The sequence below is a fragment of the Brassica napus genome, chromosome C3 (genome assembly GCF_020379485.1).
Source record: "Brassica napus cultivar Da-Ae chromosome C3, Da-Ae, whole genome shotgun sequence".
NCBI lineage: Eukaryota > Viridiplantae > Streptophyta > Magnoliopsida > Brassicales > Brassicaceae > Brassica > Brassica napus.
The window spans coordinates 46941184-46966546 of record NC_063446.1 but is presented as its reverse complement, the minus strand read 5'-3'; the positions used below and the strand labels follow the sequence as shown (position 1 = coordinate 46966546).

The window sequence follows — 25363 nt, the reverse complement described above, 5'->3', positions numbered from 1 at the left end:
ATCTTTCGTCTCCCGAAACTAGTATGTAAGCTGGACATCCAAATATCCTCAAGTTTGATAAATCAATATCTACCCCAGTCCATACCTCTTCCGTGACCTTCCCTCCTAAGGAACTTCTTGGCGATCTATTGATGAGATAGACTGCCATGTTTACTGGTTCCGCCCATAACTGTTTTGATAACCCTGCATTCAACCTCAAACACCTTGCTTTCTCTGCAATAGAACGGTTCATTCTTTCACTGGCACCGTTTTGCTGAGGTGTTTTACGCACTGTAAAGTGCCTCTTAATACCATGCTCCTCACAGAACTTCTGGAACTTCCCATCAGTATACTTTGTGCATTATCCGTTCTCAAGTACTTCACCTTTCTCTCCGTTTGATTTTCAACTTCAGCTTTCCAAATCTTGAAGTTTTCGAACACCTCAGATTTATGCTTCATGAAGTACACCCAAACCTTCTTAGAGAAGTCATCGATGAATAAAACGAAGTATTTTGATCCTCCCAATGATTGCACCCGAGTTGGCCCCCACAAATCAGAATGGACATAGTCAATAAGACCTTTTGTCTTTTGTTGACCCGTCTTATAAGATACCTTGGACTGTTTTCCCATCACACAGAACTTGCAAAACTCCATCTTGCAGTCCTTTAACCCGTCCAGAAGACCCCTTCTCAGGAGTTCTTTCAAACCGTGTTCCCCAATGTGACCCATACGCATATGCCACGAAGTTGTACACTCTGACTCAAAAACTGCAGCTACGGCACCACCTACAACCATGTTCCCTATCAACCGATATACGCTTCCAGCTGTCATCTGTCCCTTCATCACCATCATAGAACCTTTGAAAACCTTCAACACTTCACCATCATCAGATTTGAACTTGAAACCGTTTCTATGTAGCATCCCAAGAGATATTAGATTCTTCTTCATGACTGGTATATGCCTGACATCAGTCAATGTCCAGATAGTCCCATCATACATCCGAAACTTGACTTGTCCAATGCCCACAACGCCACACACTTTGTCATCCGCAAGTCGAACATAGCCCATGTTTCCAGCCTTGTACGTTTCAAACCACTCCTTGTTAGGAGTCATGTGGAATGAAGCGCATGTATCCAATATCCAGGAATCCGAGTGATCACCTGACGTAACAGAAAGCATATCCGAATCAGCTGATCCTTCTAAGTCATCATTCTTCTGAACTATGTTTGCAGAGTTCGTTGTCTCCTTCGAATTCTGCCCTTTTTCGGGACAGTCTCTCCTATAGTGACCAGGCTTGCCACACCTATAGCAGACTACCTTCTTCCCAAACTTTGACTTTGATCTTTTCCTGCTAGTACCAACCTGCTGCTTCCCCCGCTGCCTTCCTCTATCCTGGCTGACATACAATCCGTCACTTTGAGAGTTGTCACCCACCTCAGTATTCTGCCTTCTCTCATGATGAGAGAGTAATGCAGCAGAAACTGTCTCAAGGTTTATAGTCGTTTTGTCGACTGTTAGAGCTGTCAGCAACGTCTCATATTAAGGAGGCAGAGAACATAACAAGATCATGGCTTGATCTTCGTCCTCAATCTTCACATCCACACGCACCAGATCCCCGATGATTTGATTGAAGTTGTTGACGTGTGCGACCAGATCTCCGTTCTCAGACATCTTCAAACCAAACAACCTCTGCTTGAGGTATAGTTTGCTAGATAACGATTTCGACATATACATGTTTTCCAACTTATCCCACATCTCCTTACAAGTTTTGAGGTCCATCACCTGATGTGTTATGTCATCCGACAAGCAAAGTCGAATCGTTGAGATGGCCTTATCCTGCATCTCTTCCCAATCATTCTGATCCAACGCTTCCGGTTTCGATTCCAACAAAGCCTTCTTCATCCCTTGCTGCGTAAGCAAATCCTTAACTCGCCGTTGCCATAGACCGAAGTTCCCCTTCCCATCGAATCTCGGAACATCGAACTTCAGAGAACTTCCTCCGGTCATTCTTTAGGGTTTTCGAAACCTGGCTCTGATACCAGTTGTTGTGAACAGCCACGAATAAAGTAAGAAGACAGTAGAGAACAAAACGTATTGAGGCAAATACCCGTTTAGGGTTTCTTATTATTGTGTGAATGAATAATCTTACAAACCCTTAGACCCATATTTATAGCAGCCTCAAAAACCCGATTTCCTTTTTCCTTTAGAAATACATACTTATCTAGAAAAAGTAAATTTCCTAAACCTAGAAAAAGCATACCGTACCGCGGCGGCCGTAGGTCGCCGCACCCCCAGATGTCAACCTTGATAACGAGTTTATCTTCCTTGCGCGTACGATCCACGAGTGCTGGATTTTTACTGGTGCACAGAGATTTAAGACACACAGATGCAACAATAGTTTTGCCCTCATCAAAACTATTCTTACATCCGCACCTGACAGAACACCTCAAATGCAGAAAAGGAGCCTGTAATACTAATTCCTATCTCCATTTTACTTGAATTGTTCCTTAGATCTCTTCATGGCTGAACTATTGGCAGTGGCACTATATTATGTAGAACACTCGATTGATGTCCCATTTTGCTAAACAACAGACGAGAACTTTACAAATTGTTGCGTCTTTATGATCATAGACGTTCTTTGAAAGCATGACAATAACTGATATTTGAATTAATAACGCATGTATTATTAAGCAAGTATAAGATAATTATATCCGTCTTAAACTTAGAAACATATAAAATTTTCTGTTAACTCATAAACTCGAGTTAACTAGGGATTTCCATTCCAAATAGCTCTCAACTATGTCTAGACCACAAAGCTCCTTGACAACGGGCATTGAAGCTGGAACTGGCAACTGAAACATTAAACGCGGACCATCCTCACCCTTCCACATCCTTAGCTGTTTCCGCGCTTCTTTAATCGCCTCTCTTGTAGCGCAGTGCACCGAAGCTGCCAGTAGCAAAGGAGGCTCTCCTGAAGCTGTATTTACATACAAAAACAATATGACTGAAAAGTTAATTCCAAGATCTTCAAATTATTTTTTCGTGTGTAAAAAACTACGGACCTTTAGAAGAGAGTACACGCATTTCATGGCGTCCACTGTTCAGCATCTCAACGTTGAACTGTCTTGGGATGGTGTCTACAGTCGGTATCTTGTATGTCCATGTGCTGTGTGTCACAAGGAGTCCTTCTGAATCGGTTATGTACTCTTCAAGCATGAAAAAACCAAGTCCTTGCACAAAAGCTCCTTCAATCTGAAGACCGAATTAAAAAAAAAAAAATACCATCACAACTGTAAGTGAAGAAGAATAAATGTGTGTTTGTGTGTGTGCTCTCTATTATTATTATTTACCTGTCCTAAATCGACAGCCGGATTGAGGCTTTTTCCGGAGTCATATAAGATATCTGTCTGTAGAACCGTGGTATGTCCGGTCAAAAGGTCTACCTCAACCTATATTGATTGATATACCAAAAGTTACTCGATTTCTATATTCCAAATTCAGAAGATAAATTGGGATAATACACAAAGAGAGAAGCTTACCTCGCTAACTGCAACACCATAGTTCAGGTACTTTGTGGGTTTTTCTTCTGGAGTATACAAGTCACTAGCTGATAAGTTCACTGACTGAGCATATGCCTGCGTTTATACATAAGAATCAAGAATTAATGAGAGAAAAAAAAAATCAAGAAGCAGTCAGTGAGTCTTTAAAAAAAAAGAGAAACCTGAGAAATCAACTTGTTCCAGCTGATGGGACCATCCGATTTCTCCATTAGAGGTTTCAATCTCTTGACTAAGGTTTCGCAGCAGAGACGAACAGCTGCGCAGCTTCCCTCAGATGTTGTGCTACCTCCTGTAAAGTTTCCTTGGACCATACTCAATGTATCTGATTGTACAACTCTTATCTTATCCAGTAGCTCTTCAGTTGCACCACATTTGAGCAAACCAAGAGCATAGCTAGTCATTTGCTTCACCTTTGTCCATAAACCTTGTCCTAGCTCGATCCCACCAACCTCAACAACTATTGTTCCATCGCTCAAAACGCTTACTCTCCCTGGAGTTGCAAACATGGAAACCGGATAAATGATTGGTACTCGAGATATCCCCCGTTTTCTCCATATGTTAAACTCGTTGAACACTCGGACAATCGAAACCCGCTCTTCAAAGTTGGAAGATACACCCAGCTTATCCCACATGGAAGACAAAGTATACTCATGTGGCTCACCAGCAGCATCCTTGTAGAAGAGAGCTAAGCTCTCATATGTATGGAGATTAATATTTCTTATGGTATCAGCCTCCAAGGGGAGGCTAGAAGCTACATTTTCGATAATGGCTTCGGCGATATAGGTACCCTGAACATCCCCTGGTGCTCTCATGATTGCTTTACTTACCAGGTTCGTTTTGCAAAGTTTGATATCAAAAGATAAGGCTCCCCAATTGTACTTCTTCAACGCCCCAATGATATTTGATGGCATCAGCCCGCTTAGACCAAGAGTTGCTCCTGCGTCAATAAGTATCTCTAGCTCCAAAGCTGTGATCTTCCCTGTGGATTTGAATCCAACGCTGTAGGTTATCTTCATTGGATGCCTCCCACCAGTCATGATCATATCAGTCTTACGGTTTACATATGTCCGCACAGGACGCTGCAGTTTATTAGCAGCAACAGCGCACGCTGCTGCAACCTGAGAAGATGGAAAGCTTTGACGTTTCTTGCGCAGAAAGTGAGTGAAAAGAAGACATTTAATATAAAAAAAACTTACCGGCATTGCTTTGACAGCTTTTCCTCCAAAGCCTCCACCGACACGTCTGGTTATGATGCGGACCTTGTTTTCAGGGATGCCTAGGCAAGTAGCGACCGTGGAGTGTACGTACTGAGGGATCTGACATGAACTATAGACTACAATGGAGTTGTCTTCATCTGGCACTGCAAGAGCTGTTTGCGTCTCCATGTAGAAGAAGTATTGCGACCCAAGTCTTATCTGTTTCATTTCAAAGTCCTTTTTTTTTCACAAAAAAGAAAGTGAAGGAGAGAAAGAGAGACTAGAATCACAAATACATACTTGGGAACTGAGAATTCGATGATCAGCTTCGGACATTCCTTTTAAGGTGTCTCCAACTTGTTGTGGATATAAGAAAGGATAAATCTCAAACAGGCTAGATTTGTTAACAGCCTCTTCCACAGACAAGATTGGTGGTTCCATATCCTCCGTTTCGTAATCAACTACTGCAAGATTAGCTGCAGTATCTGCATGCCTCTGCGTATCCGCAACCTGCGAAAAAAATATATTATGTGTGTTTGCTAGTGTGATGGAACATAACTTAAAACTCATTGACACTAGACTTACCACGAGTGCGATGCATTGGCCAACATGAAGGGTTAACTCATCTGCAAATAAGGGCTCAGTGAAAGACGCAAACTTAAAACCCACATTCTTTCCACTTTTAGGAACATCCTCGCAAGAAATGACGGCAACCACTCCATCAGGTACCGAGTTATCCTTGAAACGAATACCTTTTATCTTTGCGGATGGCTTTGTGCTGTAGATGAAAGCTCCATAGAGGCAGTTTGTGGGCGCTGGAATATCATCCACATAAACAGCCTCCCCAGAAGCTTGAAGTGATGCTCCAGATTTAATAGCGGGATCACCAACCGGATAAAATTCTTTGTCTATTGGAACATGTTGTGAAGAAGACAACATTGGCTGATCCAAGTGGTGCCCAGGTTTCTCTAAGGAGTGAAAGAAGTTGAAAAGAAAGCCTTGAGCTAAGCTTGATCTATAAGCAGGATTGCTTGTACCCTCTTGTGGCTTAACGATCTTGCCAAGTAAGGTAATAGCTTCATAGAGAACATTGTCAGTAAGTAGTTTCCCAGAGAGAAACTCCTCAACTTCCTTACACCTAATGGCGTGTTTGGTCCCGTAAGCTCCAAAGGCCAATCGACAGTTAACAATCTACTTTGTATCCAAATTCACTTCAGCTAGGAAAGCAGCATTCAAGTAAGCCAGAGCGCTTCCCAGCGGACGAGGTGCTGCTCTGTAGGTTTCAAAGACCAAATCTCCAGAAGAAGCTTCATGATGCCAAAACGGTATTTCGATACTCAAAACCAGATCATAAACATCAAGAGGAGGTCCCTGGAGAAACTGTTCAAGTGTTACCTTCTCGAGTCCTCTCGACAAGCTCATAATGTTAACCGATGCGCCAGCTGCAAGAAGTATAGTGGCCATGTCAGAAGGAAAATGTTTCCTCTGAGCCATTACAAGGTTTCCTCCAATGCTAGCAAAGTTCCTGATAAACCTGGCAGCGATCTTCTCCATATGAGCAGCGAGCTTCCCAAACATGTGAATCTCTTTTAGAGCAGCAAACACTTTAGATATTGTTGCCACAGCTCCGATCTCAACCCCATTGTGACTTTCTCTTATCTCTCTCATCTCGGCTATTCGAGTAAGATCCACGTATCTATCGTAATTCCGCTCTTTTTCATCCTTGTAGTATCCTGTACTAGTATTACCAGCAACCAGTTTCACAGAAACTACATCACTATTAGCCTTACAAGCTCCCAGTATAATTTGAAGCTCCTCAACACTCCCCGGGCTACACCATTTAAGCGTTCCAGAATCAGTAGACTTAATCTCATCATCCTTGAGAAACTCTGGAAATGTACAGACACGCTTCTCACTATCAAAGCGAGGCAAGCTAGTTTTCTTACAGAAAGAGTTGAAGCCAAGATCCTCAATGTCTACATCAGAAGCAAAGCTCTTGCAAGCATCAATGATTGGGCGGTATCCGGTACACCGACACAAGTTCCCGGAGACAGCTTTCTCCGCTTCAACAACTGTAAACTCAGAGGAAGAAGATGTAGAGTCTAGGAGTGCAGAGAAGAGAGAAACAGACATTCCCGGTGTGCAGAAACCACACTGAGAGGCGTGAAAACCGGAGAACCGATTGTGAATGGAGTGGAAACCGTCTCTGCTGTTTCCAAGTCCTTCTGATGTTGTGATGCTGCAATGGTTTACGCTGCAGAGGAGTGTGAGGCAAGAGCTGACTGTGAAATCTTCCACGTTTTTGAGGATAGGATCGTATTTGGAGAGGAGAACAACACAAGCACCACATCCTCCTAAACCAAGACAAGAAGAACTGTAATCAAATAAAGAAGACAAAGGGTAATTTAGCAATAATCACTCACCTTCGCCGCAGCTGAGTTTGACGCTCTTGAAAGGAGTCTGGTAGCGGAGGAACTCCAACAAAGTTGTTGAAGGGTCCACGGACGAGAGTTCAAGCTCGAACCTTTGTCCATTAATGGCGAAAACCAAGCTCATTCTCTCTCTCTCTTTCTTATCTCTCCATCACTTATTCTGCGCAAGTGCGTAGTATTATATTCTTCTGACTACTGCTTTGTCCACGTATAAAAGTGATAAATATTACCGACTCTGAGATCTTTGAGGGCAATCGCTTTCGCCACTAAATTGACTTTTCCTATATTTTATTTTCCTACACTTGTGTTACGTTGCCAAATGGTAACCATAGGAGATGCCCACTAAAAGAAACAATCTATATATACACAAATCTTTAACAGAAAATATAATCACGTTGCAAATATAGATGCTTTCCCACCACAGTCTAATTATGATTGGTTATTTTTGATCATTTTTAGGTCTTTTATTGCTTGATAAAAAAATCAAAATGGCCACAAATGAACACCTTTGGCAAGAGAATTAATTTGATACTTAATAGTGCGAAAACTATATTGAATTGAAACACAAGTTTTTTAATTTTCATACACACAAAATATACAACAAAAAGAATATCAGATATTGGATTTCTAAGGAATGAGAGGGAAGATGTTAGAGTCATGTAGGATCTCTGAATAGTAAAGGTTGAAGTTGAGGCAATCCCAGAAGCGAGAGAGCCCAAACCTCCCATGTTTTGGTGATCTCCGGTGACACATATACAGATCCTTCATCTCTTTCTCAAACTTCTGCTTCACCATCATCACCTGTTTCATGATTTGAATAATATAAAAACTCAAGGCTCTCGCAACAACAAAAGAAAAGAAAAAAAAAAGAATTTGGTAACTTCTTCTTTTACCTGACATGTGTCTATGCCTAGCGTGTTTGTCCATGAATCGTTTGGAACTCGACCTGTGCCTTGGGGAAGACAAGACCGGAAGTCCAGTGCGCATTGTAATATGTTCTCTATGACGTTTGATACGACTCGGGTTTCATCAGATAGGAAACATCTGGCATGTATTTTTAAAATCAGACCAGACGCAAATGTTATTTCTTTTGCCACTGAATTATGGCTTCTTCTGAAAACCGATAGATTACAAGACTTACATGCTCAGAGCTTCACTTAGATAAACCATATGCACAGACTCAAGATCCATCATATCCTTCACCTGAAAAACCAGTTCCTTAATTCTAACGATGCAGGATACCAGTTAAAGAGAAAACCCGCCACTGGATTTACAAGAAAACTATACAGGTTTCAGGGTAGCTAAGAAAATTACGTTAAACCAGTACCAATAAGCTATCTTCACAGAAGTTCTGCTTAATGCGCTCTAACTCAACAATCAAACAAAGAATCTTCCTTTCAGGTAACATGCCATCAGAGAAGCACATTTTATATTTTGACTAAATAAAGTGTAGAGCCCAGACCTTATTCTTCAGGGAATGAAGGAACTTGGACCATGATACGTGAGACAATTCCGAATGTACATATTGTTGTAGTGTTGATACAAAATGGTTGACCTGATGCCTGACACAGAGAAGAAAGACGTCAAAGATACCCCGGAGAACATAGGGACTCCTTTTATCTAAAAATTGCATTATGTTATATCATACAAGCACAGAGATACAAACATTTATCAAAAGACATTTAGCATTTTCACTTATCTGTTACTCTTATAAACGGCCATGCGCCAGACGAAATATGATTACAATACCTAAGCTCATGCAGTCGCATTGCCTCATAGATACTTCGCTCAACGAGTCACCAATAAATTATGCAAATATGAAGATTTTGTATTTAAATTTACCTTAGTTTCATTAATATGTTCAACCACCGGAGTTCTTGCTTCGCTATCCCCTCTTTATTCTCATGCATTGTATGTCGTACATCCTAAAAAGACATTACAGTCACTGCGGCATCAAATCCCAGAAGACTACAAGATTTATCACAAGCAGTGAATCAACAAAGCTGAACCTTTACCTTCAGTGAACACCAAACGTCAGCTAATGCATAGGCTGCTAGTTTCACTTGAACCAGAAAGCTGAATACATCAGCATATGCTTTCAGCGCATCACATGTTACAATTATACTGATCGGCCAGTCAACTCGATACCCCAACCCTAGGAAATCAAAAGATCGCACTCCTGTGGATTGCACAAATCAGAGTATCAGATTAACAATCCACCAGTCATAATTAATAAATTTGAGATGTGGAAGACCATACCAATGGTTGATGGCGGGAGATGCATTGTGCCTTGTCTTTTGTACAAAAATAACCTGTCTTTACAAGTGTCTCGTTCACATGATGATCTCTGAATTGATGATTCTAGAAACCCTTGGATTTCTGCAATTCTCTTATCTGCCTCCGTAACAAGCCATTTCTGAGGAATCCAATGAAGGGAAATATATAAGCATTATCAGTAGATATTAAAAAGAATCATCTCAATAAAATAGATTGACAGAATACTTACATGATGCCAAAGGGACACTACAAACACATCTGCCCAATCTGCTAGCTCCATAAAATGATATCTGCGCAGTGCTAGCAGATGTTCTTTCAAGCCAAATCCTTCTTCGAGCAACTTAATAGCTAGCTTACTGACGAAGTTATATCTGTTCTTTGTTAAGGGAAAAGTGATACGTGAACAATCATGACGTGTTTTCGTTAAAAACGAAAACACCCCTAGAAAGGGAAATGACAGCTGAGTTATAAACTTAAAGACGTATATCTATAGCAAATGAAAGAATCGAGAAGGATACTGAAGAAGTATTTCCTGCAGTAGACACTTGTCTATAACAAAATCTAGTGGCAATTCAAATGTGGGAGAGGAGCTCTGTCTGCAATCACTAAGTGCACTAGTTTCAGGGTTATTTGATCTAAGAAGCATACCCTCCCATCTACTTCCACCAGGTACATTTGACTTATTTTCTTCAGCGCGACCTTTAAAACCTGAAGATAAATGACTGCAAGAAACTTTTGGATCTTCAACATCAGGACTATCTATGCCACATTCTTGGTTGGCATGGAAATGACTCTTTCTATCAGTCTGAGAACTGTGATATTCCAAGGAATCATCAACACGGAATCCTACAGGTATCCTGGCTAGACATGTCTTGGAAGGGTTATCTACCGCAGAAAAGTCAAACCAAGGCAACAATTTTGCCTGGTCCCTTCTGTTTATGTTTCCATTCTTGCGCAGGAAATCACATCTCAGCATAGGATTCATACTAAGCACCTCGTACGGGTAGTTTACCTTTGTTTCTTTCAACAAATATAATTTTGATGAGGAACAGTTTTCCATCAAATCATGCTTTCTCTCCTGCTTTAGACAACTAATGCCGGTGGGAATGTTGTTTAATAAAAGCGTGCTTTCATCAGTATTCATTGAACCCCTCTGCTCCATCTTATCTCCGGAATCAGTTGGTGGATATTGTTTGTCATCTTCCGCGTGTTTATCAACAATAAATGGATTTCTAGGTAATCCGCCGAGGGGCCATGACTTAATAGAAAGAAGCCCTCTAAATTTATCAACCTCACACGCTTCAGTTGACTCTTCTGGCTCAATATCCATCCACTGGCGATGAGTATCTGCTTTCTCATCTTTCGTCACAAAATTATTGTCTATATAACCCGACTCACCATGCTGAGCCAGGTTCTCATCACATTTCCCAGCAGAGGCAACAGAAAAAAGTAGAGCTGATAAATAATTTGGTAAAGGCCCCGCTAATGTACTTTGAAAATCAAGCATTCCAACATCAGATTCAGAAAAGTCCCTAGTCGATGAAGATTCAGATGAGCATGACGCATCTATCTCTGAAAACCATCTATCTTCTGTTTTCTGGTCATCAGACTCTGAACCACTCTGGTCCCTAAAATCCCAAGAAAATTTCATCAATTCACGTTCGGGAGGCTGGGAGTAAATGATATGTGTCATCAGGAAAATCACCTGGCCAAGTCCATTGCAACTGTTGAAGGAACTAGTAAACTCTCATCCAGTGTGAAATTACCGGAACTTTTCTCAAGTCTTTCTCCTTCACCAAAGGAAATTGGCAAAGATGTTGCTCCAGGAACCTAAATTTCAAATGTCAATAGAAGTAAACCTGAAAAAATTCTTGCAGAAATGATAGCTTCGCATGCAAAACTGACAGCTAGGATGAGGCCTAACACTAACGCGCTTCTACAATGGTGTGTTTTTGAAATAATCTGATAGATTTATAATGTAGGATAGAAAGTAAATATTTGATCTTGTTTGGGATATACAATACTCATGATTTCCAGAACTAGAATAGCAATGAGAGTGTCATCAGAAACATAAACCAAAAAGACCATAGCTTCGAAAATAATATCAAGATAATGATTGGTAAACAAAAATCAAAAGAAGTACGATACCTGCCCAAGGAACAGTTCAAACTTTCTTGAAAGGACACAAAGTTTTTCTTGCATTCTTCTGTAGTAATCGTCTCTTTTCTGTATCATCACTTCTATATGCAATTTGCTGAAAGTTATTGGAGATGGGTACACTAGACTAGAGGAAGAATAATGCGTCCAACAGGGAAGAAGATCTGCATAATTTCTGAGTCCAGATGCAGAAAGATTGCACAATTCAAGAAGTTTTGTAATTACTTGGAGCTGTTGACCAGCCCTTAGTATAGGTTCCAAGAAGCCATCCAAGAAACATGGAACAAGCCCTCCTTCTTGCTCCTAGAGTGCAGAAATTGAATCAATCTACTATCAGTGTATAAATGATACTAAAATCAACGATGCAGAAAAAGAGAACAAAGTATTACCCTGGCCCTCTTCAACCGGGAGATGCCAGCCGTATTCCAAGAAAAAGATGTCGATTCAGTGATACATTCCACAATGAACTCTTTATGAGGATCGTTAAGTTCGGCCTTATAAATCCAAGATCTTATAAACTCGCAATATGGCTCACATGTTTTCAGGAACAAAAACTTAACCATAGCACTATGAGCAGGATCAGCAACCTACAACAGAAATTGTCGGGAAAAGTCATCAGAAAGAAATCAAAATTTACAAGTTCTTTGTGTAGTAAGGATAGTTTGTAAGCATAACTTGGATCTGTAATCATCAAATAAATTGGTCTACATCACAAGGTGCAAATAATTATTTAAATGCCATGCATTAATATTCTTCCAAGTTTCTTTAAAGCATTTAAATCCAGGACTTACTAGAAGTGCACATTTTCATGAAAAAATATAATTAGACGAACACTAAAAAGTAATATAACTTAGCCTAACCTTAAGTTGTGAATATAAGTAAGTAAGCAGGTCACTTCCTTTGTAGAACCCATGAAACTGTGTGGTTGCTTCAGTAAACAGGCATTCCCAAGGGGAGACACAATAAGATAGGGATATATCATACAAGTCACATATGTTGGCAAGAGCTTCAATCTGTGTTCGTAACTCTCTAGTATGTAGAAAAACTTCCAACAATGTTATATTTGGGTGAGCTACGTTGGTAAGGCAGCCTAGCGAAGAGGGACCACGGCCAGAGCCGTCCACAATGTTAGATGAACGCCTCAGTTGTACAGATGCACATAATGTATCCAGACCAGATATATAGCCTTCTAGGACCTTTCTCACAGCAATAGCAAAAGCCTGATTAACAAGAGTATAGCAGCTCCCCTGTCCCTCAACTTCCAACTTCAAGCTCGTGAAATGGCCTACAAAACTATGGAGAAGAAAGACCAAAGAACCAAAGCAGCCTATGTCTCTAAGAATCTGTCCCAATGCGTCAGTGCTTGACAACCGATGCCACAAGCTTGGTATGTGGTGGGTGGTCCTATCAGCGGGCTCAGAGCATAATAGAGAAGAGAGTTTCCCTATGCTAATAAGAGAAGACTCAACACCTTGCAGAGCATTCAACGCCAACCTAACCAAGCTTGATTCCTATTACAAGCAACAAAACGTGGCGGAAAGGAGAAGCAGTCTCAATTACTAGCCGCATAATATATATATATACAAAAAAAAAAGAGGACCATATACATCTCTCATCTAAGCATTTAGAGATATTCCATTGTTCTGAATAACAAGTAATTACTAAGAATAGTAATCTGAGAACATCAAGGTTTCTTCAAATCGTAAGCTTCCCTAATATAATGATTTCGCCTACTGTACCACATCTTAACTAAAATCAAATCAATAAAATTGATTCTTTTTCCCCCAAATCCCCAATTAGGTTTCCGATCCTATCCTAGCCACTCAAGAGCTAAAAGCAAGTTCCTGTATCCACACATACAAACATGAAAAGCATAAATCGTAAACTTACAGAGACAGAGGAAGAAGACGGAGGAGAAGCACGAATTGGAAGAGGAAATCGGCCGCTCTGAGAATGTAAGGATTCCCAATTCCTTGGTGGAAGGTAAGGCTCCTCCACTTTGAGCTTCTCGAGAAGCGAAGCGAGGCTCGTCGCCACCGCCATTATTTCTCAAGATGGAGGAGAAACAATCACTAGAAAGACGAGCAGATTGGGAACAATCAGTTGCTCGTCCCACCGGAAAGTATTCAAATTCTATAATGGCTCTCAAGTGCACTCTATTCTAAAATGGACCAAATGCTATAAAAATATATCTCACACCACCGAAACTAATCTCAATCGATCAAAGGATTAATAAAAGTTTAGCTTCAATCATTATTCTATATTCTGCCCCGCTCTTCAAAAAGAGCCGGTATACTTTTTTAAACAAATTTCTTAAAAAAATTTAATTTTCATATTTATATTTTTTTTGTAGTTATATTTGTGCTTTTTATGTAATCAATAAAAATATATTTTATAAAATAATAGTAATTTAAAGGTTGATCCGCCGGCATACACTCGTTTCTTTGTAATTATATATACATATGCCCATTTTTTTGTAATCGTATTTGTCTATTTTAGATCTTAATCTCTGTTTCAAGTTTGGGTATAATGTTGGTTTCTATTTTTTTTTTTTATGTAAATATGTTACATTTTCTGCATTTTTTTTCTTATATGTTATAAAATTTTAATTTATATATTTGTGTATAATATTTTTAAAAAAAAATTATTAGTAAGAGGTTTTGATGTATTGAATTTTTGATGTTGCATAACTATACAATTGTGTCATAGTCATTTCATTCATTAATTTTGAACTTTAATCCTAAATAGTGGTTAATTTTATTTTTTAAAATAAGAAAGTATAGTTACAATTTTGTTTAGCAATTAAATAGATAAAATTATATATTTTCATTAAATTTTCATGATTTTATTTCATATATAATTATTTATATAATGTTATTATTAGATTTCCATTTAAAAGTATACAATACTCAAAATTCATTCCACTTAAATCCATGGAGTGATGATTAAATTAAAAAAGCTCAGGATCAAACCACGTTTGATAAAAACCCAAAAATAAGGAATATTTGTTAATATATATATATATATAACTGTAGGTAATATATTTTTTTCAAAAAGCAAAAACTGTGTGTAATATATGTGTTTGTACCAAGAATTTTGGATGGAAGTTACAAAAGAAAAAAACTGACGTTACTATAGATCTGATCTATATTCCAGAAATTAGATTTTATAAGGTCCATATTATTAGGTAACAAATCGAAAAACTAACATTATATATTATTACCTATTCATATTTTTATTTAAAAAAGTGGTGGTTACATTTTATGGTGGTGGCCGCCAATTATTTAGCAAATAAAGTGGTGGTTACATTTTATTTTCTTTGTAGTTATATTAAAAAGGAATGTATTATTAAATTATAATTTGGACTTAACTATTATCAACTGGGCATGTTCCTAATTTAATAGTATTGATCATTTTCACCTCTCTGCCGCGGCAAAAGAGCTTTTTTTAGACCCCAACAATTTGCATTGTGCTTTTTAGACCTAAACAAAACATAAGTGTGAAATCATTCCTCAACTGAGATTTTTTAAAAAATTCCGACCCAAACTTAACTCCGTAATATGAAATCCTACCTCGTTAGTCAAGCGTTAAACCATGTTTAGTCGGATAAGAAAAAAGTGATGATTTCAACCCGTACAATTTTGGTCGTCCCTTTTCAGACCTGAACAATGAGTAAATGCGATTTCATACCCAAACTGAACAATAATTTTGATTTCATATCTGAACTTTAATATTAACATAAAAAACTACTTTGACTAATGTTTGGTTAGTTAACCGACGATTGTTTTAACTAAACTAATTAAAACACTCACTATTACTTGAGCCCACACTTAGAGAAGCAACAAACTAAGCATTAAAACACTGGACTAAGACAAATTTTGTAAAATTTACATATATACTAAATTATATAGGTACCAAAATGAGTAAAGAAATCACTAGCTTCTTCTCCCTCTGGCTATCTCTCTCTCAGTTGCCAATTTCAGAAGTTTCAGTCTTTATGAAGTTCTATTTTTGATAGTAATGAACATTTTAAATCGCATGAGAAGGTAATGTTGGGAGCCAAAAAGAGTAGCTCCGGCTACAACACGTAGACAAGAGCGGAGATTAGTTTCTTCGTCTAAAAATGAATTAGCATGAACTGAGGCATTATCAAGCCCAAGAAATCGAATCCATTTTATCAGGGATCGATCCGCGACGAATCCGTGAGCAAACCTAATATCGAGAAGAAGTAAAACAATGGTGTAACATGAAAGAGAACGGATTGGCGAACAAGACAAAAATATAAGTTAGTGACATGATGGTAAAGTGTTCGTTTAATTCATATTGCAAAGTTTTATTAGTTATATGCGTTATAGTTGTGTCATGTGTACTAGTTATACTCAATCTATATGTACTAGTTATACTCGTTTTAATTGTACTAGTTTGAGTTGTACTGGTAATATTTTTGTGTTCTTCTTTATCTTGAATCTCGTACGTAAAAGATGAAAATTGATTATGGATAAGATAGACTTGTTTAAAGATGACTATGGGTTGAACGATTTAGGATAAAAAATAGAAAGTCGGTGAATGTTTGAAGAAATTTTTTTCTTTTTGGTTTAAGGTGAAAGAGATATCAATGGAAAAGAAAAAAGGGAAGAAGAAGATTTAGGATTAAAACTGGGTTAGGTTTTGGGTCAGGATTCAGATTCGGATTCGGATCAAATTCTGGGTAAAATAATAATGGCATCGATTAGTAAATATGTTTAAGTTCTTTGGTTTTTAGTCATTTTACCTAGATTCATATTCAAATTTAAAAGTAAAATAAAAAGAAAATGGCATGGGTCCATATTAGAAAAATCAAACCCCTTTTGGACCATTTGAGAATGATCCCTCTCAAATATCGTAGGACAATAATGTAATATTTCCGTATAACCTCTAAAAAACCCTCTATAACAAATCATGGGAATTATTTCTAAAAGACACTAATAGATTTTTTTGTCCAAAAAAGCACACAAGAAAAAAATGATATTTCATTAAATAGATAAAAGAATTTTATATCGTTATTATATATATATATATATATATATATATATATATCTATATAAATAATTAAATTTCTATTTTGAAAAATACGTTTTCCAATTCAATTGTTTTTTTAAGAAAATCAATTTTTTTTTAAAATCCGATAATTCTTCAAATCCGACACCTCAAATCTAAACCACAAAACTAATTTAGTTAACCATTAGGGTATAAATGTAGTTTCTCTTTTTAATAAAATATTTTGATTATTTTGATCCATGTGTGCTATTTTTATATTTATGATAAAAAAAAACTTTTTTATTGATAGTCTAAAGAATTTCCCATAAATAATTTATATTTTATTTTATTTTTAAATAAAAAATTGGCTAACTACAAAAAGCCATTAATGAATTTACTTATCTACATTTCCAACTTAAGTTATCCAAACAGATCTATGCCCAATCGGATCTCTCCTTAAGCCTAACACATGTATGACATCCGTACTTTCCAAATAAAATAAAATAATTAAAATTTTGAAATCTCTATTTTTATTAATATTCAAAATTCGTTTCCAAACACCGGGAATCCAATAACTCGAATAAATGTCGATAAATCAGAATGCGAAAGTCTAAAAAATAAAGAAAAGGAAAACAGCCCCAAAGCACCAATCCGGTACATGCCACTCCTTTTCGTCGGTCTCACCTAAAAGGAAAAAAAAAAGGGTAAATAACATGAAAATCGCTTAGTGATGTATGATATTCTAAACATGCGCTACAAAAAAACATCTCATATATAGCATGAGGAAAACGCTATTGCAAGATAGCACAGCGTTATGGCGAACGTTGTATCTTCCCCCGCAATCTTTTCTCGAGCACTTTAGATAGCGTTTTATGTATGCTCTGTTAATTAATTCTTTCGAAAGAGTTTCATTATAATCGCACGTAATAATCGCTATTATAGTTTATTAAAAAAAATATATATATTTTAAAATTTGTTATGAACATTGTGGATTGCCATTAACCAAGACAAGAAGAGATGGCCCATCAGGCCACGACCAGGCTGGCCCATCAGGCCACGACCAGGCTGGCCCATCAGCCACGACCAGACCCAACCACAGGCGTGTCCAAGAGGAGAGAGAATCGGCGGCTGAGGAGAGAGAGTCGGCCTATCCTTTTGCCGACATTAGATATATGATGTTTTCCTTTTCTATGTTTTAGATCTTTTCCTATTTCATGTTGTATTAGGTTTTGGATAAATTTTTTTTCCTATTCCTTGTAACCCCTATATAAGGGAACACTTTGATTGAGTAATAATATACAGACACACACGAAAATATTCAGTCTAAAAACCCTTCGTTTACAACACGTTATCAGCACGATAGTCTCTAGACCCTGAGACAAAACTCTAACCTAAAATCCGTCCACATAAACCCTAAATCAGGCGGAACTTCAAATCGATCTATCTCTCTAACCCCGAGGAATCAGAAGACGAGCCACATATCAAATTGAAGCTCTGGACGAGAAGAATCTATCTGCGAAAACCGTTCGTCAATCCGATCTCAGACGCGCCCACACTTGCAGAAACAACAGACGTCGCCGACTTAGTTCTTTGGAACCCTAATCCGAACCTACAAGATTTTCTAGCAAATTTCAAATCATGTTGAAAGATAAGTTTATCATCCCTCAGTTATTTGATGATACCTTGTTTAGAATATGGTGTCCATGTAATCTAATACCCCTTTGATTTGTTTCGTGAGCTAAGAGGAATTGGTGCAACAATGAGAGCACACATCCGTGACCAGACGCCAAACCGTCCGAAACAGCTCGCGATCCGATAGGAGCCAGCGTCCGTCCGCGTGAAGGATAGAGGTTCATCACCTCTCTTGGTGGTCCGGTTCAACCCTTCAAACAGAGGTATACCGTGACGATCTGAGAACCTAGAAAGAACAAACCCTAAAATCCTAATCCATGATTATGGACTCCCTTTGTTCTTGATGAAACCCTAAATTGATATAACCTAGAATTGATCATTTCATAAATCACTAGATTAAAATCGATTCCCTAGAACATGTTTGATTGTTTGACTGTTTTCTGATTTGAATTAAAGAAACCCTAAATTTGGAATCGTAATCCTAGAAACCCTAAAACCCTAAAATCGGTTTTGACTTCATCTGATCTATTGATCATTGAGGTTTATAAATTAATTTATTGATTGATGATCTGAGATATGAGGATTGTTTGATAGATTGATTGATAGATCTAAATCTCTAAATTCAAAATCCTTAAGGCCTTGAAACCCTTAATCGGCTACTTGAAAGTTTTAAGATCCTAAATCTCGTTTTGATTTCCTAAAGGTTTTGAAATCTTAAATCTTATAAAAGTTTTAAAAGATTGAAAGTTTAAAAATGGTTTTTGAATGTGAGTTAGGTTGCTAGATTGATTGATTCTAAAATCTAGTTGAAACATTACCAACCTTGAAATTGGTAAACTTGATATGTATTGTGTGGCATTGTGTTTTGTCATGAATCATATTGGACGACCGTAAGGTCTAATGCATTACACACACACGTGGTCTTGTACCCTTAAAGCCTTTTGGCTTAGTGCATATCTATGTAGTCATGTGGCCAAGCATCCGGATGGTTATAGAAACCGGATTGCATAATGATCCAATCCTTAGGATTGTTGTATCACATAATAATCGTGAAAGTCTAAGGCAAAGCCGTATGGCCTTATATCCGGATTGATATATAAACCGGATTGTATCATGAACCAATCTCTAGGATTGTTGTATCACACTAACATGGCCGTATGACCTAATTGACACCATGATCGATTGTTTTCATAGATGCGTAAGACTTGTTTGTGTCCGAGCTTGTTAAATATCATGCGGCTACATGACCACATTGTGAACCTAAATTTTAAATGACAATGTGACTCAGATATCGAAAAGGGACTTGGTGATACAATCACCAAGGACAACAATGAGAATGAATTGGTACAGTATTCCATCATCTCATTGAGGGTCTAAAAGATCAGTACATCACTATGAAAATCCACTAGACTTTGGGGATGCTTTACAGCATAGAAATTACCACCAGAAAACGGTGTTGCTTCCAAAGGCTAGAAATGACTAGAAGAATCTAAGATTCTTGGATTACAAAGTCATGGATGAGTACAACTCAGTCTTGTTTAAAGACAATCTCGATGCTGAGACTTTGTGGTGAAGTAGTAACCAAGGAAGAGTTACTAGAGAAGTCCTATTCCACATTCCATGTGTCGAAAGTCATACTGTAACAACAGTATAGAATGAAAGGCTTCACCACTTATACTGATCTGATTTTCAAAAGGACCAAATTTCGATACGACTAGTCTTATTGCTTTATGATTGCATTCGTGTTTACTTTAACCTAAGGATCATTCACGATTTATATGGAATTGGTTTTAAGTTTATTAAATCTTGCCTCATCTTACTTAAACATATGAATGTTTTAAAGAGTTGCCTAAAGGGCATAAAACCAAGTAAGAAATCATGAATGGTATAGAAAGCCTAGTAGGAAACTATGGCTAAGGCATTTGCCTATAAGGCATTATATACACCCAAAGAAATGTGGTCCATTGAAGTTATAATGAATGGTTTCCAAATAAGAAACAATGGGCAAGAAAGGTAACAAAGTTCCTTCAGATCTTTAAGAATAAAAACGCCTAAGACCTTTGAAAGAAAGTGGTCGAGACTATACCGATGATCTCTACTGATTTATACTATGCTAAGGATCAGTATGATAAGAGGCAAGAGATGTGGTGATCATATTGAGAAACACCACGAAATTTTACACTATATGGCATGATAGGATTAGCCATCCTAGTATAGAACTTGATGCAAAAGATCAATATTGAAAAGGCACAGAGTTATCCCGTAAAGATCTCACGTTGTGAAACATGTACACATAGGGAAACTCATTAGGCTTAATTATCCCAAAGCACCACGACCTTATAGTATGGTCATGAGGGGGAGAGAGGATAAACCCATGATCAATACTACAAGTTCGTGTACTATGGTCTAAACACCATGATATATGGCTCGACCATTACTAGACCATAAAGGGCCATTACCCGGCCAAAGAAAGGCCATGATACAAACGGCCAAACCAAAGAGGCCATCACCTATAAACAGCTTAGCCACGACTTGGCCATGACTTGGCCATGACTTGTCTGAATAGTGCAGGCTTGTCCGCACACAGTCCATGACTCGGTCAAAGAAGCCGAAGACACCATGAGAGACAACGGTCTGGCCGCAAAGGCCATAACCAGCTGGAAAGGCCATTACCTATAAAAGGTTCGGCCATTACCTATATGCTTGGGGACATTATGAATATACATGTACAGAGTGATAATAAGCATCAGGCCATATAAGTGAGCATAGATATTCCCATCTAAAGAATGAATACGGGTCATTAAAACCAGACAAACCATCTTAAGAGATTCTGAGATAAAACCACCACATACATATATGTGCCGTCTAAGATGGAACCTCAGAAGAGGATTGGGAATATATGTTGGATAGAAGTATTACTTTCTCCCCGAATTCAAAGAAAGCTTGAGCCAAAACATGGGTGATTAAAATAGTGGCCAAGTACGGATTGCATGATCAAATGGATCCGACTATCCAAACATTAAAGGAGAAAGATTATAACCTGGATAAAGAAAGAGTAAAGGAATGATAAGAATGGTTTTAACCATCATTGTCTTGGCAAGATCCTCGGACTATACATTATGATATAAGACGTCCAAAGAAAGATAATATAAAGATAGCCAATTGAGAAGCTAATCGAAATGCCAGACACTGACCCGAAAAGAATGACTAACCAGCTTAGCACCAAACGAAATTTAAAGTCCTAGAAGAGACATAATCAAGTTGCTATAGAGTCTATGCAAGATAGACCAAGTGTTCCATAAGAGTAAAGAAACTCGGATAGAAAGAAAAGGTGCATAGACAGATCCGAAGTCATGATAAGAGAAACCATACCAGACATAGAAATAAAGGCTGGCCAGCTACACATCTAAGGTACCAAACCAAGTAGTCTTGGGACGCCAAGCTGCTAGGTAACAAAGGTCCTGGATAATGAAATCTCAAAGTGATCAGATCATGTCTGGAACATAGTGGAATCACATAAAAGTGTCGACACACACATTTGTATAAAGATACATAAGAGAATAGCACTTGAACATAAGCGAGGATCATGTACCCACGAATGAGTACTCATCATACAATCATAGAATCATAAAGATTATAAAGAATAGAAAGATAAACGTGGAGGTTCAAAGTATCTAAAGAGAGATGAGCGTATTGGCCATGTACATATACAGAAACGCCATCTGATAAACCAGTGAAATAGATGGATCTTGTGAGATAAAGAAACCGTGAGAGAGGACACATGATCACGTGGCCTAGAGTGTCTATGTCTTCATATTAACAGCATTAGATCATAGCTTGTTTACACAAGGTACTCACAGAGATCAAAGGAACAGATTATAAGGAGATGAACTCCTATGTGGTGATTGCTGCTACAGATTTTCGATATTAAACCAAGTCTGGTCATAAGAAAGAAAATAGATACACTAAATGTAGTAAGCAGCATATAGATCACTGGATAAGATAAGATAAGAGAACAACTTTGTTCCTAAGCTGATTCATGGACTGAAGCAAAAGCAGCTGCATAAAGTATATAAAAGAAATTGATCACACATGATCATTAATCTTGGAGTTGTGTAAAAGACAATCCAATAACAGTCCATATATATATGAGAATTTATAAAGAAATTCCTTGTGCCTATACTAAACCTAAAGAAGGTTAGTAGATATAGAATGAAATCTATGTGGGTGTCTGGCTAAAAACGTCCAACACACCAGCTAAGAGCATCCGGCTCTCTGGCCAAAAGCGTCCAGCCCTCAGGCTATAAGCATCCGGCCCCTTCTACCAAGGATGTCCGACTCATATCCTTTGATCACGGCTAGTATAGAAGATCAACCAACAGGTTGTAATCCGACATCAGATCCCTTAAGGATTCGGGATAGCATAATAGTTTACAGCTGCTGTGTAACCTACACAAGACTTTGTCGTGAGGATAATAGGAGATATTTGATCTACCCTTCCCGGTCGGATACCAAAAGTATTGTAAGCCCGTGGAGTCAAGATCCATGACCTAACAATATATATTAAGCGTGTGATATGATCCACAACAACTAAGGTCATGAGACGCCATCATATGGCATTACCTAAGGCAAAGGAATCAATGTCCACATCCATGAGTGTGTTTGGCCTAAACAGCAATGATTGATCTTGAACACTAATGAAACAAGTAGTGAACATGTATAGACAAGGTCTATGACCTGGACATAGATCGACCAGATTGAAACATGGTCGAATGATAAACCATATTTAGTATGCTGTCCATAAGTACTTGGTCTGTCCGACCTAAGTAAAGGAGTTTGATAAGTAGACAGTCACGTCTAGACTATGGACAGATGCAAACACGTTTTGCAAAGACCAACATGTGATTCCCGAGGACAATGTGGTTCACATTGTTTAGCACACATGCTTTAAACGGGACACTCAGTGTCAAAGGACATGAGAAACGACCTAAGAGGTCTAAGAGGTCTTAATTACGATGCGGTAATGAAACTGGCCGATTACTCCCTTCCTACACAGACATGATAGATCACGCATCAAGATGCGTAGTATGTAGAACCTACACCGAGGTTCACATCAGGGGGAGTAGTGCGTGTTGTACTCTTTTTCCTTCATCATGGTTTTGTCCCACTGGGTTTTCCTGATAAGATTTTAATGAGGAAACATTAAGCGTACTACAAATCCTGTATGGTTATGGCATCCAAGGGAGAGTGTTATGAACATTGTGGATTGCCATTAACCAAGACAAGAAGAGATGACCCATCAGGCCACGACCCGGCTGGCCCATCAGGCCATGACCAGGCCCAACCACAGCCGTGTCCAAGAGGAGAAAGAGTCGGCGGCTGAGGAGAGAGAGTCGGCGGCTGAGGAGAAAGAGTCGGCCTATCCTTTGGCCGACATTAGATATAGGATGTTTTTCTTTTCTATGTTTTAGATCTTTTCCTATTTCATGTTGTATTAGGTTTTGGATAATTTCTTTTTTCCTATTCCTTGTAACCCCTATATAAGGAAGCACTTTGATTGAGTAATAATATACAGACACACGCGAAAATATTCAGTCTAAAGGGATTGTATATATAAAAATTGTTTACAAAATAACCAAAACTAAACCAAAGTCTAAACCAGGAATGCACTACAGCGATTGTTTACAATCACGATCAATCGACAGAGAATACGACTCCGATGACTAAGATTTTGACTTGGATGGCTTCCTTTTATCATCTCTGGTCCCCAGAACCGAGCATGCTCTCTCAAACACAAATCCACAATCTAAAACAGAGCTAAGCTTCCCTATCACAAGACCCGCCACCAAATCATCAAATCAAAAACCACACTTAGAACCGAAACAATATCAAAACATGCATTTTTAAACATAACATGAATCAGTACCTCAGCAGGAATAGCGGAGTGAGAGAAACGATCTTCAGCAGAGGTGAGCCTAGCCTCTTCTCCAACTACTGCTTTCACCATTGTTTACCAGTGAAGAAATATCTCTGCAACAAGTAGACGAAACCCCAGGATCAACGAAACCCAAAGATCGAAATTTTCAGCTAAATTACAAAATCCCATGTCGAATTCCATAAACCCATCAACATAAAATTTCAAACGAAATGGAAATTTGAAAAAAAAAAAACCAGAAACGGAATTGAATCACTAACGACGGAAAGAAAATGGTACAAAACGAAAGAGAGGAGACATGAGATTACACCATTCGAAAGGGTTTCGTAAGATCTTACCTCCTCCCTCTTTGGATTCGACAGAGAAGACGACTCCTACTGCAGATGTCAAGGGCGAAGAGGAATCAAACAGAGAAAGCAAAAGAGGTTGTTGAAACATCACCTGTTGTTGAAGAGCCGAAAGAGAAGCAACTTGAAGTCACGGCAAAAGAAGTTACTGAAAAGCAAAACAATTCAAACAGCATAATGTCAAAGGTAAAGAAATCACTTGTTAAGGCAAAGAAGTCGATCACTGTAATGTTAGCACATCTGGAACACTAAAAGTTACAAAGAGAATAAAAGAAACTTGCTTCCAGTGTAAAATTACTTGCCTTCAACTAAACTGAAGAGCTTCACTAAGTGATGACCCACTCAGGAGATTCACGAATAGCTTTCAACACTTTAAGAATATTGCCCCTAAATAACATATATATTCACCTTAGTATTCCAAAGAAAGAAAAAGGAAGTGAGATGGTAAGAGAGAGATACTAAAACACTCTTCTCTTTCAAGCTGATGTAGAGACCTTGTGGCTTCTTGAAAAGCAATCTACGGCAAAAGGAACCGGTTAGCATATGGAATCTCAACGAAACCAAAAATTATTTAGCTGTAACGAAAAAAGTAACCGGTTGTGTATTCAAAACTTGGAAGTAAGATTCAGGAAATCTAACCTTTTCGATACTTCTTAGGAGTTTCTTTGGTTTTGCGTTTCCTTTTCATAATTTTCATACAAGTTTGATGGTTCCTCACCTCCTTAACAAGCTCTAGTACTCCTGGAAATCCAATCTCATACTCTGGCTTCCCGTACTACATAATCCATAGAAAGAAAGACAAGAATCACCACAAAGAAACAAATACGAAAGA

At 38.2% G+C, this 25363-nt stretch overlaps 1 protein-coding gene, 1 long non-coding RNA gene and 1 pseudogene across 2 annotated transcripts; all 3 read right to left on the bottom strand.

Moving 5' to 3' along the window:
* Window positions 1–2641: 2641 nt before the first annotated feature.
* On the bottom strand, window positions 2642–7364 carry LOC106355750 (annotated as a pseudogene).
* Window positions 7365–7680: 316 nt separating this feature from the next.
* LOC106366356 lies at window positions 7681–13935 on the bottom strand. The gene is made up of 14 exons (XM_013805953.3): window positions 13492–13935; window positions 12462–13112; window positions 11991–12188; window positions 11593–11904; window positions 11150–11274; window positions 9963–11072; window positions 9674–9815; window positions 9427–9583; window positions 9183–9346; window positions 9010–9092; window positions 8630–8729; window positions 8309–8370; window positions 8061–8211; window positions 7681–7968 (listed from the first exon to the last, which is right to left on the bottom strand). Exons 1-14 carry the CDS (start codon window positions 13642–13644, stop codon window positions 7795–7797), a joined length of 3582 nt encoding a protein of 1193 aa, XP_013661407.2. The 5' UTR covers window positions 13645–13935; the 3' UTR covers window positions 7681–7794.
* A 9902-nt stretch (window positions 13936–23837) lies between these two features.
* Window positions 23838–24685, bottom strand: LOC106353569. Its single transcript, XR_001271831.2, has 3 exons — window positions 24523–24685; window positions 24176–24279; window positions 23838–24076 (listed from the first exon to the last, which is right to left on the bottom strand). It is a non-coding gene; the product is annotated as an uncharacterized LOC106353569 (long non-coding RNA).
* Window positions 24686–25363: the final 678 nt, after the last annotated feature.